The 13,943-nt window shown below is 41.3% G+C and overlaps 1 protein-coding gene across 2 annotated transcripts in view; it reads right to left on the bottom strand.

The window, feature by feature from the left end:
• LOC140483908 (DDB1- and CUL4-associated factor 1-like) overlaps window positions 1-13,943 on the bottom strand; it is an 81,350-nt gene that overhangs the window by 58,971 nt on the left and 8,436 nt on the right. For both annotated transcript variants that reach the window (XR_011962061.1, XM_072582715.1), the window contains exons 2-3: window positions 5,001-5,118; window positions 3,087-3,163 (exon numbers count right to left, since the gene is read on the bottom strand). Coding sequence is in view for 1 of the 2 variants with exons in the window: in XM_072582715.1 (XP_072438816.1) it covers window positions 3,087-3,163; window positions 5,001-5,110 (187 nt within the window). In the remaining variant the exon portion in view is untranslated. The remainder of the gene's footprint in view (window positions 1-3,086; window positions 3,164-5,000; window positions 5,119-13,943) is intronic.

Below are 13,943 nucleotides of genomic sequence, written 5' to 3'. Positions count from 1 at the left end.
AAAAGCCCAGAAAATGGTGTGAGATTTTAGTTCAATGACATGCACCTTCCTCTTAAATCATCAAAATGCAAAGTTGCAAAGGTGTAGGAAAAGTGCTAGATTTCTGGATCCCTGAAGTGTCTCTCTTCATGGTATGACAACTTTGAAAACGTGGGAAGGGCAGGACAGGATGAGTACTGTTTTAAAGTACCAACCTCCAAATGAGCATCTGCAGGTTACAAGATGATGCAGAGATGTGTTAGGTATGACTATGTCTCAGTTATGCAACAGCAAAAATAAAAATTGGACGTTGGAGAAATTCTGCTGGCCAAGTGACTTCCAGAGGTTGGTGAGTCTGGAACCAGCAGCTTAAGTGACAGTCTTCAACAAAAGGTTTCAGTCAAATCACCTCACCACTTAAATTATTCCACACTAAATTTCCAATTGCACTACTGACCACCACTCGTCAGAAAGTTGGCCACAATACCAGAATCTAAATTTTGTGTTTCTTTCCATGTCTCACTATCATTCATTTCATCTTTTGCAGTTCCAGTTTTATAGATGTAACCTTGTCTGCCTTAAAGCCACCACACTCTTTCAAGACTACGCCATTTACTAAGGGACCTCAACTCATCTTTCAACTCTATCCCCACATTTATCGATTCTCTTAGTATCCAATGTTCACACATCAGTTTTAAATATGACTGAACATCCATTGATCTTGGGACAGCAAATTTTAAAGATTAACAATGTAGTGATGGAATTTATCCTCATCTTGATCCTGAATGCTCACTCCTCATTCTGAGACTATGATCCTTAGTTTGAAGCAATCCAACATTGTCTCAGCACATGCCTCATCAAAAACTCTTTAATACTGTATGTTTCAACAAGATCACCTTGTATCTTTTTAAAGTCTAGGGAATGTAGCCTAGTTGACATGGCAAAAAAATAGTACTGTAAATAAATATTTTTCAATCAACCTGTTCAGAGATGTTAGTACACACCTCTGGCGTATGTAAGACTTGAACCCCGTCTCCTAGCTCAGAAGTAGAGGTCCTAGCACTGCAGGGCTCCAAAGTATTACTAATGCAAGACATGACAAAAATTCCACTCATTTGCAGAAGTTTTAACACCAGGCTCCTTCTAACGGCAGACACTGGTTGGTGCACTAACCAGCTTCTGTCATTAGGTGGAGTCCAGTACCTCAGCATAAATTCAAAATGGAATCAAGACAGAAACAGACACTGAAGATTTTAAAGGTATAATCAGGGAGCAGAAATGGGAGCCAGGCTGGGGAGAGAAGAGCAACTGAGAACAGGGCCAGGATCCGGACAAAGATCAGAGTGACTGAATGCTGCAGGTTGAAGAAATGTTTTTAAGAGCAGTCAAGCAATACAACAGGAACTCTGTGCAAACAACATTAAACTAAAACTCTCAATGTTAAAACAAGTATATTGTCACTATTTTATTGATGGTATTAAAATGAACTTTAGCAGAGATAAACAGGGTTTTCATATATTCCCTCACCCATGTCAGGAGACATAAAAGGTACATAATACTCCAGCTATGACTGTACTAAGGCCCAATACAACTGCACTGAGACATACCTTAAATTCTAATCTCTATTATAATAGACTAAGTAACCATGTTTCCCGAATTGTTTTCTTCACCCTTGCGTTTAATTTTCTACAACTTGTATACAATGACATGCAGTTCCCTCCAAAGACTCATTACCTGGTATTTAAAAAGAACCCGCTTTAATGTTTTTCATTGCTCCACATTAACATTTGACCTGTCAACATTCTTGCTCACTCACTCAACCTGTTCATATCCCGACGCAGCTCCGTGTTCTCCTTACAGCTTACTTTCCTAACTAACTTATGCTTTCTTTGCAAATCTGGATACATTAGTTTCCTCATCAATACAGATTTGAAGTAACAGAGGCCCAAGAACTAATCTTTGCGTCACCCCATTAGTTTTAATAAGTCCACCTGAAATAACTGTTTAATCCTATTGCATTTCTCAACAACGAACCAACCCTCAATCCATGCCAATAGCATGAGCCCCAGTTGCGAAAGGAACATCTTGACACATTATCAACTCTTTCTTTGAAAACTCAAATACACTACACCAACTAGTGCCACCCCTCATCTATCTTGCAAGTTACATCCTCAAGAACCTAAAATTTATCTTTCCTTTCCATGAACTTCTGTTGACTGTTCAACTATCAGAAGGTGCCATGACTGCAATCCCTAGTTACACACAGCATTTTTCTGATTACCTAAATATGGCTAACTGCTTTCTTTCCCTTCCTTGAAAGCAGGGCTACCGATGCGATGAATGGTCAAGTGCCACTGAGAAACAATAGACGTGCAGCACATTTATACAACTGGATACACAGCATTTCAGAGCACATGATTTGGAGGTGCTGGTGTTGAACTGAGGTGTACAAAGTTAAAAATAACAACATCAGGTTATAGTCCAACAGGTTTAGCTGGCAGCATCCGATGAAGGAGCAGCGTGCTGGAAGCTTCCAGATAAACCTGCTGGACTATAACCTGGGATTGTGTGATTTTTAACTTTTCACAGCACAGGTCCCATAGAAATCAGTGTTATGTTCTTCACACAGTCCAGTTAAACAATCATGGAATTCGGTTTTAACTGCTTTTAGAAGGTGGCACTGCAGCAGAACCCACTGAACTTTTATTTCTATTCCAAGCAAAGATGTCACCAAGCACTAAATACAGGACAACTTCAATTATCCAAACGATATGGTCGGGGAATATTTTGTTCGGAAAATCGAATGTTTGGATAACACAGTTTACCCAAGCAGCAGGACCTTGAGATCTTGTTCGGATAATCAAGGTTGTACTGTATAGCATTCAGTTGTCCTGGAGTCAAATACTACCTTGCCATATGCAATGTTCAGCACAGTCTGGTCTCTAAATAATCACCTGACAGACCATTAGCATACAAAGCTTATTTATTGGTCTTGACCATTGCTGCACAGTTCAAAGGCACTCTCTTCACAGATAATGCTAATGAAATCGGACCAGTAGGTCAGTTGCTGCCACTACACCTATTTAAATACAAGATGTTAAGCTTACCAGGATGCCTATCATCAAAGGGATCAGGGTCAGCCTTATGGTACTCTTCAGTTTCTTTCTCAATTAGGTCTGAAATCCTGAAACAAAACAAAAGAGCCTTTTCAGCCCAGTAACTCAGTACCATCTTCAGGTTATTTAGCTTGTCCCCATTTAGCTACCCTACCGTCCCCATTTAATTGAATAAAATGGACTTTAATTAGTGCTTATCATTTTTTTTATTGAGTTTTAATAAAACATTCCAAGAAAAAGAATTTTGCTAATGCCAATAGAATACAAATGTAGTCTAAGAAAAGGAGACAAGTGCACTCCTCCGATATTTTACCTCCGATTTTTAAACTGATAAAATGGCTCAAACACAGACCATTTCAAAGATGCACATTCATTCAGCTCATTCGTACTTCCAAATTCAGTAACATCAACACTTAACCTGCTTCAACGTAATCAGCCAAATTACCTGACTTTTTAAAATGAGAACTTTGCTTGGAAAGCTGACAGCTTTTATTGGGAAATGGAAAATCTTCCCACTTTGGGCAGTCAAATACTAGTATGTGCAGTTTTTACAAATTAGATGCAGAATAAAGATGCCTACAATCTCCACTATTGGCAATAAAACACTGACATTGCTAGCAAAGTACTCACCCCATGAACAGAAAGGAAAATCTCTGACAATCCCCCAAAACTATGACGAGTACGTTTCAACTCATCCTTCCCCCATTTCACCATCCCAACATATCTGGCTGAATTTTACAAGGTGACCAAATGTGTAGATAAGTGCGCATTTGACAATACAGATTTCAGTAAGGCTTTCAGCAAGTTTCCAGGTAGGCAAGTGTTCAAGTTTCTTTAGAAGTACATGGGACCCAGGGTAACTAGGCAAGATAAATACAAAATTGGTTTAGTGGCAGGAGACAGAGGGTAGGGGTAAAAGACTGTTTGTGTTACTGACAGCTGGTGTGCAGTGGAGTACCACAGGGAACAGTTTTGGGACCTTTATTGTTTGTGACATAGATAACAATCATTGCAGGTGAGGGACAGATTACAAATACATTGGCGAGTTCCTGGGCTGCTTCTCCATGAATCCCTGAAGGCAGCAGAGCAGGTTAATAGGGTAATTAAGAAAGCATGGGCATACTTGCCTTTGTTAGTTATGGCACAGATTATAAATGCGGGGAGATTATGCTGGACCTGTACATGACTTTAATACTGTCTGCAGTTCTGGTCGCCACACTACAGGAAGGATGTGACTGCAATAAAGGGGGTAAAGGGGAGAGACAACAGGATGTTGCCTAGCATGGAGCATCTTACCTTCAAAGAGGCTGGATAACCTGAGGTGGCTTTCTTTGGAGCACTGAAGGTTGAGGGGAGACTTGGTATTGATGTATAGGATTATGAGACATGGATAGAGAAGGTAAAAAGCTGCTGTTCCCCTTAGTTGAAAGGTCAATAATAAGGGGCATAATTTTAAGCTGGAAAGCAGAAAGTTTAGATGGGGACTTGAATAGTTTTTACACCCGGGGGCTCAGGAATGCACTGCTTGGGAGGATAGTTGAGGCAGATAACCGTACAACCTTTACAAAGTACTTGAATGAGCACATGAAGTGGCATGCTTAACATTCAAGGCTATGGACCCAGAGCTGGAATGTGGGACTAGTGTAGATTAAGTGTATTTTTGGTAGTACAAACTCAAAGGGGTATCGGGCCTCTTCCGTTTTGTATGAATCCAATGATGATCTCCAGCACACACACACAGCCAACTATCGCAGTGAATCACATCTTTCTTATCTGCAACATGCAACTTTACAATCACAATGCTTTAAAATCCCAAGATATACAAACATTCTATATTTTGATTTCATCTCAACTTTCAGCCCTCTACCACCCCACAAGGGAATTTAACAAGTTTAAACTGCTTACTTGGTTAAGATAGGGACAATGTTCTGCCCGTTGCTGTTCTCCCTCTCCCACTGTTCCAGTAGTGAGGTGAGCTCGGCTTTGGAATCAACATTTGCCGTAACTGAAGCCATTGCTGGGCCTGGTAAGAGACCAGAGGAAATAAAAACTGTTAGACCTCCATAGCATTACTTACTACATCTCCATTACACTCAAATCAAAGTGATGCCCGAAGTGAAATTTTAATTCCATCCTCCACATAGCTGTTAAAACAATGCTAGGCCAGGAAATCACACAAAATGTTTGATGCCCTGATTATGCTGGCAATGTGGTACTAGTAAAACGCTACACAGTTGCAAAAGCTTTGGGATTTTCATGGTTAAAAGGATTATGCAATTTACTGTTGAAAATTGTTGGCTTGGAGTGCATTAGTCTTCATCTGTGACGTTTCCCAGGCAGAGTGTGTTTAAGAGGCAGCAAGCTGATCGCATCTTTTCCCAATTCCCCAATTCCCCCAATCTAACATAAGTTCAATTTGGTCAAAGTCAGCTTAAAATAGCAACATTGATTTATTGAATTTAGTGGACTAAATCAAAACAAGGGTTCCTCTCTAATCACAGTGTGTTAAGACTGGATCATCTGTTGCACTATACTTTAGCAGGAGTCAGTGACATTCAATGCTTAGGTCATGTCCATTTCCCAGCAAATTGCAAAAGAAAGTATGATATTAATGTTATAAAATAGCTCAAATGTATTGCAGTACACCCTCCTTTGCCTGTTTCAGTAGTTTCAGAGCATTCCTGCTTGTGGGTTATGGATTGAAGAGCTTTGCCGCTACTCCTTGACCCCATGCTGTTCACGTAAAAGTATTCGCCATACTGTAAGAGGGGAAATTGCAAGGGCGAATAGAAAGATTCCAGGTGGAGCACTTCAGTTCAGTCAGGTGCAAATAAAATGGCACAATTCTCATTCTAAAGTTCATAACAAGGTGCCAGCATTTGAGCTTTTTTCAGTCTGCCCTACTGCATCTTAAACTTGTATAACATATTAAAATCACTTCTGAAAAATCTACCCACCGACCCAGTCATCAGCCACTTAATTCTCCTTGCTTACAGATGAAACAGCAGTTAATTAACATTGCAGAGGAGTAAAATAGATTGCTTTAAATTACTCTCAACATGGGTTGTAGACTCAAACAAATGCACTTCATTGCAGTGTTATATCGCACAAAATGCATCACAGCTAAGCACACAAAGACACATGTAGACTTGTAGCTTTACCATTTAGATAACACAAGGCTTGTACACATCATTATACTCTATCAAAACTGCATCAATTACTACTAAAGCAATAATTTATACAGCAACTAACTACACTAAAAATGCCAAGCTGCCTCACACGATCGGAATAAAACAAAAAGTCAATCTCGCCCATAAGAAAGTTTATTAAGACAGCTGGTCAAAAGCTTGAGAGCGCTAGACATATGGGGAGGCTCATGGAAAGAATCAGAGTTTAGGCCTTCATAGCCAGAAGGGAATAGCAGAGTGATGAAAATTGGGCATGTATGAAAGGCCAGAAGTAGAACAGCTAAAAGGTCATGAAGGAAGGTTTGCACTGATTGAGGAGTAGGCAGGTCAGATGTGCTCAGGCCATACAGGCACACACCAATGAAGAGTTTAAAATCAAGATCAACAAGCACAAGAGTGAAAAGGGGACTTGGTGTGAATTACATGGAGTTCAGGACAAGCCCAAGTTAGGGGGGTGTGTGGTGGCTGGTCAGCCAGGATTGCACTGGAATAGTCATAGAGGAACTAGAACCATGGAGGGGGTTTCAGGAGGTGAACTGAGACAGGCTCACCTCCTGAAATCCTTAGAGTTGACAGCAGGCAGGTCTCGGTGACAAACAGCATATGGGATTGAAGACCAGCTCAGGATCAAACAGAAAACAAAGATGCTTTCAGCTGCTATGGCTGTTGTTTAAATGAAGGGTAAATCAACAAGATAAAGGCTTACATATTTGAAAACAACCAGCAGGACTTGACACTTCATTTGGTGCTACCAAATGATCACAATTTATTTTAAAAGGACCCTCTCTTCTATTCTCAAAGTTGTGGATTCCAGTTCCAATTTACACCTTAAGAACATAATTCAGACCGACAGTGCTGTGCTGCTGTAGTGTCTCAGACAATACGTCATGCAAAATGTACAGGGAAGGCAAAAGACTATGAAATATTCAAACAACAAGGCATTCATTCAATCACCCAATATCAAACAGATTAACCAGTTACTTTTCTCATTACTCTCTGTGGTACTACATTGTGCTCAAACTGGCTACCATTTCTTCCTACATATCAATAGCAACTAAACTTCAAAAGTAATTAACTTCCTGTGCCAAATGTGGAAGTGCAGCAGTGTGTAGGGAACCCCTCCGCATGTTTCTCCCCTTGAGTTAGCAGCAAGTCTGTTGACTGGCCCATGTGAGCAAAATGAATGATGGCTGCATTCCCAAAGACATACTCTATAGTGGGCTCAGTATTGACACCAAAGCAACAGGACAGTCACATCTAGAGATCACTAGTTAATTAAAACTAGAGTCATGCATGGGAACTTCCTACTTCTGACCAGAGTATCAGCAGACATGCAATCAGGAATCATATGGACAACATCAATGACAAAAGTAGCGACCAGATGGTGGAAGAGTACCCACAAGGAACAAATCTCAGTTGACACAAGCCAACCCTATTCTGCTATGCCAGCTGTGGAGGGGGCATAATTGGCCTCTAAATCACAACAGGACACATTCAACCCAGAAGTAACATTCAAAAGCAACACATCAGGGACAGCATAAAAGCAAAAGAAAAAGCATATCATACGATGATGATTAGTGGGAAGCCAGAGGATTGGGAATCCTTTAAACACCATGTACCAGAAGATAACTAAAAATAGCAAAGGGACAGAAGATGAAATATGAGAGTAAGCTAGCTAATAACATAAAAGATTGCAAGAGTCTTTTTAGATGTTTGAAAGGAGAGAGGGGGCAAACGTGGGCATTGGATTGTTGGAAAATGATGCTGCAGAAGTAGTACCTCACTCAGAGACGATATTACAGACAATACAGAGAATCCCACAGAATAAAGAGGAGGTCATGTTTCCTAACAATGGCCATCATGTTGGATACACAACAGAGCTGCAGAAATACAATTAAATAAACAGCATTGATTCAGCACTTACCCTATGTTCCAACAGTAGGTTACTGTCATGCACTTCACAATAGGAAATGTAGCAGTTATTTCCAGTGTCAAAACCATAATTTATAAATGGTATTGCTAGAGGGACACAAAATGAAATTGTATCGCTATGGAGTTTTCATTCACCCATGTGAACTGAAAATAGAAATTAAATAGCAGACTAATTGTTCCAAACTCAAGCTATGTCTGGGGAAAGACATGTCATGTAACAACAGAATGAAGAGCTGGTGAAGGAGTTTAAGTGGATGAATTAAGAGCATCATAGGAGAAATAGAATATTGCAAACTTCTTGACTTCAATATGCTAAATTAACTAAGTTAGAGTGAGGAACTCAGCATCAGACATCAACAGAGCTAGATAAGAGAACTTTGGTTTTCTACACCTTGAATTTAGAAAGTGGAAGGTAAAAATCAGTCACATTGTTTAAAATAATAGATAGATTTGAAAGGGTAGAAGCTACTTCCTTGTGTGGGGCAATATAGGACAAGAGGAATAATCTTACAAATAATGCTATATTTGATATCAGGAAACTTTTCCTTTTACTCACAAAGTATTCTTCCCACAAGGTTTCATACACTGTTCTAAGTTTGAGCAAGATTAGTTGCTCTGATATTTTTTGTTACTTAAGGGGCAGAAGCAACATGTATGAAAAGTAGATGAAGGTCTAGATCAGTCATGATCTAATAGAATGATAGAGCTAGATGTCAGCACAATGCAGTGCTAGAGTTCAATCAGAATACTGACACGTACACAAATCGAAGCACCAAATACAACCACTCAATTTAGTGAGATCTCAGTTTTGGGACAATTAGGAGCCCTTTGCTCTACACTGGAAAAAACTCTAGTCCAACGTGCCTCTTCACCAATAACAGATCAATTAGTATGTCAAATTAATTATGCGTTCCTTCCACCTTTGACTCAGACCTAACAACTGCTCAGGATCATTCTCCCAACTCCAATGCAAGGCAAAGAATAACCTCTCCTCCAGTTAAGTTGCAGGGCACAACCTGCCAAAAGATCAGAGCTTCTGAGTTCATCATCACTTGAGAATTTCCATTGACAAGGAATTTTTGTTTTGAAATTGTCAGATGAACTTCAAGATCAAAGGGAATAATCTGTATGAAAGTGGCAAGAAAATATCTTTAGGTACCAAAAGTACACACTGAAGTTGATGAAAAGTTGCCAAAGGAGAGTTAGAATGAGAAATTATCCAATCAAGGTTTCCACAGTCAAACACTAGAAAACCATGGCAACATGAACATGTCATTTCTTTGACAAGGAAGGGAAGAAAAGGTATCTGTTTTGGTTAATTTCTATAGCAAATGAATAAACATCAAGCCTATGCTAAATATCAAGTGCCAAAACTACTGAGGTTTTGTGAAGCTGGCTTGTAATGTATAGGTTCCCAGAGGTGTTATTGATAAACTGCGGATGACCCTCCAAAGGGTTTGAAATATGGAGTAGGAATAAAGGAAGTAGCCCAAGTTGAGAATGGGTTCCATTCTGGAATTCATTCACAAGTTAATTTGTTCTCAAACTGGAGCACAGTAGAAAGCAGTCATCCGTACGTACAGGAAACATTCGTTCAGCTGTCTTTAAAATTTAAAAGATATGTGGAACCACATTCGTAAATACGAGCGTTTGTAAATCAGACATTCATAAATCAGGGATCCCCACTGAGTCAAAACTCAATTACCACCATCACAACAAATGACCATGTAGAGGTCTTAGCAGAAGTATTTATTTAGTGCTGTGTTAGACTGAAACTTGAGGTTTCTTTTAGACAGGTGAGATAATGTTGCTGTCTTATACAATAACCCACAATATGCAACAGATTAAGCACATTCCTAAGACCAGATCTAATTTTCTTAAAGAATTATACCAAAGAGAAAGGTAAGAGGAAAGCAAGACAAAGTAATGATGAGATACGTTTTGAGATGCTAAATTCAGAGTTGAGGGCTGGTCAGAAAATCATGGCGAAAATTGAGAATGTATGATTGGAGTTAATGTAAAGAGATTAGCTGAATTCACATACCTAATGAAAAAGGACACCTGAAAAGGGAAAGCAATGAGCAACCTCCTGTAGTCCAAATATCTCCTACATCCCAAACTGAAAAATCAGGAAGAAAATGAAAGTCAACAAGAAACTGAAAGTTCACTAGTATTAGTGAATCCAACTGCAGATCAAAGGGAGTCAGGGTCTTGACAACAAATCAAAGCTATTGTCACAACCATTAAGTGAAGTTCTTGTCTATCTTCAGGTTTGATATATATATTGAAATTTACACCCAAGATTTTAAAACAAATTATCCTAGAAGTGTGGGAGCTGCTGGTTGAGCCAGCAAATATTGCCCCCCATCATGAGATGCCCTTGAAGGTGCTGGTGAACTGAACTTTTTGAACCTCTGCAGCCCATTTGGTGTACATAGAACCACAATGCCACTAGGAAGGCAACACGGCAGGAATAGCAATATATCCCAGGTCAGACTGGTGAATGACTGAGGGGAATTTGCAGGTCGTGGTATTCCCATGGGCATGCTATCTTTGTCCTTCTTCTAAATACTAGCGGCCGTGGGTTTAGAAGGTGTTGTCTCAGGATCCTTGGTGAATTACTGAGTTCATCCTATTGATGGTATACACTGCTACTGAGTTTCAATGATGGAAGAAGTGAATGTGGTCTGGATTAGAGTGGTGCTGGAAAAGCACAGCAGGTCAGGCAGCATCAGAGGAGCAGGAAAATCGACATTTTGGGCAAAAGCCCTTCATCAGGAATAGAGGCAGGGTGCCTGCAGAGTGGAGGGATAAATGAGAGGAGGGTGGGAGTGGGGAGAAAGTAGCATAGAGTACAATAGATGAATGGAGGTGGGGATGGAGGTGATAGGTCAGACAGGAGGGTTGGGTGGATAGGTGGAAAGGAAGCTAGGCAGGTAGGAAAGGTCATGAGGACAGTGCTGAGCTGGAAGGTTGGAGGTGGGGTGAGGTGGGGGAAGGGGAAATGAGGAAACTGGTGAAATCCACATTGATGCTCTGGGGTTGAAGTGTTCTGAGGGGGAAGATGAGGCGTTCTTCCTCTAGGTGGTGAGGGAGTGGCGGTGGAGGAGGCAGAGAACCTCCATGTCCTCGGCAGAGTGGGAGGGGGAGCGGAAATGTTGGGCCACAGGGCACTGGGGTTGATTGGTGCAGGTGTCCTGGAGATGTTCCCTAAAGCGCACTGCTAGGAGGTGTCCAGTCTCCCCAATGTAGAGGAGACCACATCGGGAGCAACGGATACAATAAATAGTATTGGTGAATGTGCAGGTGAAACTTTAATGGATGTGGAAGGCTCCTTTGGGGCCTTGGATGGAGGTGAGGGAGGTGGTGTGGGCGCAGGTTTTCCAATTCCTGTAGCTATTTGCCACTTTAGATTAGATTACCTACAGTGTGGAAACAGGCCGTTCTGCCCAACTAGTCCACCCCGACCCTCTGAAGAGTAACCCACCCAGACCCATTCTCTCTATCTAATGCATCCAACTCTACAGGCAATTTTAGCATGACCAGTTCACCTAACCTGCACATCTTTGGACTGTGGGAGGAAACTGGAACACCCAGAGGAAACTCACGCAGACGTGGGGAGAATGTGCAAACTCCACACAGACAGTTGCCAGAGGCTAGAATCGAACCCAGATTCCTGGTGCTGAGAGGCAGCAGTGTTAACCACTGAGCCACCATGCCGCCCTTAACCTGGATACTGTCCACGTCTTGCTGTATTTGGATCTGAAATGTTTCAGTATGATGAGTCTTGAAAGGTGCTGAACATTGTTCGCGGATGATTGTACATCCTGGCTTCTAACCCTGTGATGGAGGGAAGCTCAAAATGATTGAGCCTAGAATACTATCCACAGGAACTTCTACAGAGATGTCCTGGGGTACAACCACTAACCTCTGACAATGATAATCATCTTTGTTTGTGCTCAACATGATTTCAACTAGTGGACAGTTTTACATGATTTCCATTGACAGTAGGTTTGCTAGGACTAAATGATGTCACATTCAGTCAAATGCTGCACTGACATCAAGGGCAGTCACTCACACCTCTGATGTTTTCTCAATGTTTAGGGATGTTATTACACGTTTTAGACGTCCTTGTTCCGAGATAGGGGTACTACCACTGTATCACAAAAGACCTTGACCTCACCTCTAGAGTTAAGCTCATTTATTCATGTTTGAACCAAGACTGTATTAAGATGCAGAGTTGCCCTGACAGAGTATAACTGAGTGTTAGTGATCAGCTCATTGCGAAGCAATGTTTGACAGAACTTTTGATGACCTCTTCCATCACTGATAATAACTGACGCGGTGGTAACTGGCTGGTTGGATTTGTCTTATTGTAGGTGTACAGGACATACCTGGGCAATTTTTCGCATTATTGGGTAGATGGTAGGTAATCACATAGCATGAGTAAAACTGGCTGAAACACTGCGTCTGTGATGCTAGGGACCTCCACAGGAGGCTCCAAGATGAATCATCCATTTATCACTCTTGGCTCCGTATCTTTTGGACCAAGGTGCTAGGATTCCCCATCATTGAGGATTGAGATATTTGTGAAGTCTTCTCCAGTTAGTTGCATAATTTTCTACCGACAACTGGATGTGGCAGGACTGCACAGCTTAGATCTGACTATTGGTTGAGGAATCATTTTGCTCTGTTTATCATTTCCTGCTTAGGCTTTTCAGTATTTAAGTAACCATGTTCTGGCTTTACCAAGTTGACACTTCATTTTTACGTATACATGGTGCTGCTCCTGCACCCCCATTGAACTCATTCCCTCCTGAACTCTCCACTGAATCAGTGTTGCTACCTGGTTTGATGGTAATGGTCAAGTGGAAAATATGATAGACCTTGAGGTTGCAAGTTGTGTACTCCTCTGCTGCTGATGGATCACATTGCCTCATGGATGACCAAGCTTGAATTGCTAGATCTGTTTGCAGTCTGTCCCATTTAACTAAATTAAAATGCCACTCTCCGTGACAGAGGGTATCCTAAATGTGAAGATAGGACTTTGTCTCCACTTCTACTGATATTGTCGTGGATAGATGCACGTGACAGGCCAATTGTTGAGGAGCTGGTCAAATACATTTCTCTCTTGTTGGTCCCCTCATCCCCTACAGCAATCGCAGTCTAGCAGATTTCATCAGGACTTGACCAGTAGTGGTGGTTCTGAGCCACTCTTGATGATGGACATTGAAGTTCCCCCAAACAGAATTCATTCTATGCCCTTGCCACCCTCTGTGCTTCCTCGCCCATGACTGACCCAATGCCATGAGATCCTATGGGTCTAATCAATGGTGAGGATTCCCAGGCTAACACCCTCTCAACTGTATCCTGTCCTGCCAGTGGGAAAGGGCATAAGCAGGGATGGGGTGGTGGCGTTGTTGCTAGTCTGGAACCTTGTGTGCAAAATATGATTTGACAGTACAACTGTACAAGCGTGTTGCTTGACGAATCTGAGACACCTCTATTGAAACTATCCCCGCCCCCAAAATTTTGATACTAAATGCCAGATATTAGTAGGTTTGTGCAGGCTGGCCAGCGTTGAGTTCGCCTTTGTAACTTGCAATGCCTAGATCAGTGCAAGGTGTTCCATCCCAGCTCACTCTTGATAATTTTTAAATAGTTTGTTACAACTGAGGGGCTTGCTCGGTCATTTGAGGACAGCTCAGAGTCTTTCACATTGGTGCAA

Source organism: Chiloscyllium punctatum, chromosome 12, assembly GCF_047496795.1.
Source record: "Chiloscyllium punctatum isolate Juve2018m chromosome 12, sChiPun1.3, whole genome shotgun sequence".
In the NCBI taxonomy this organism is placed as follows: domain Eukaryota; kingdom Metazoa; phylum Chordata; class Chondrichthyes; order Orectolobiformes; family Hemiscylliidae; genus Chiloscyllium; species Chiloscyllium punctatum.
Note: the sequence above shows the minus strand (reverse complement) of the source record. Positions and strands in the feature narration are given on the sequence as shown.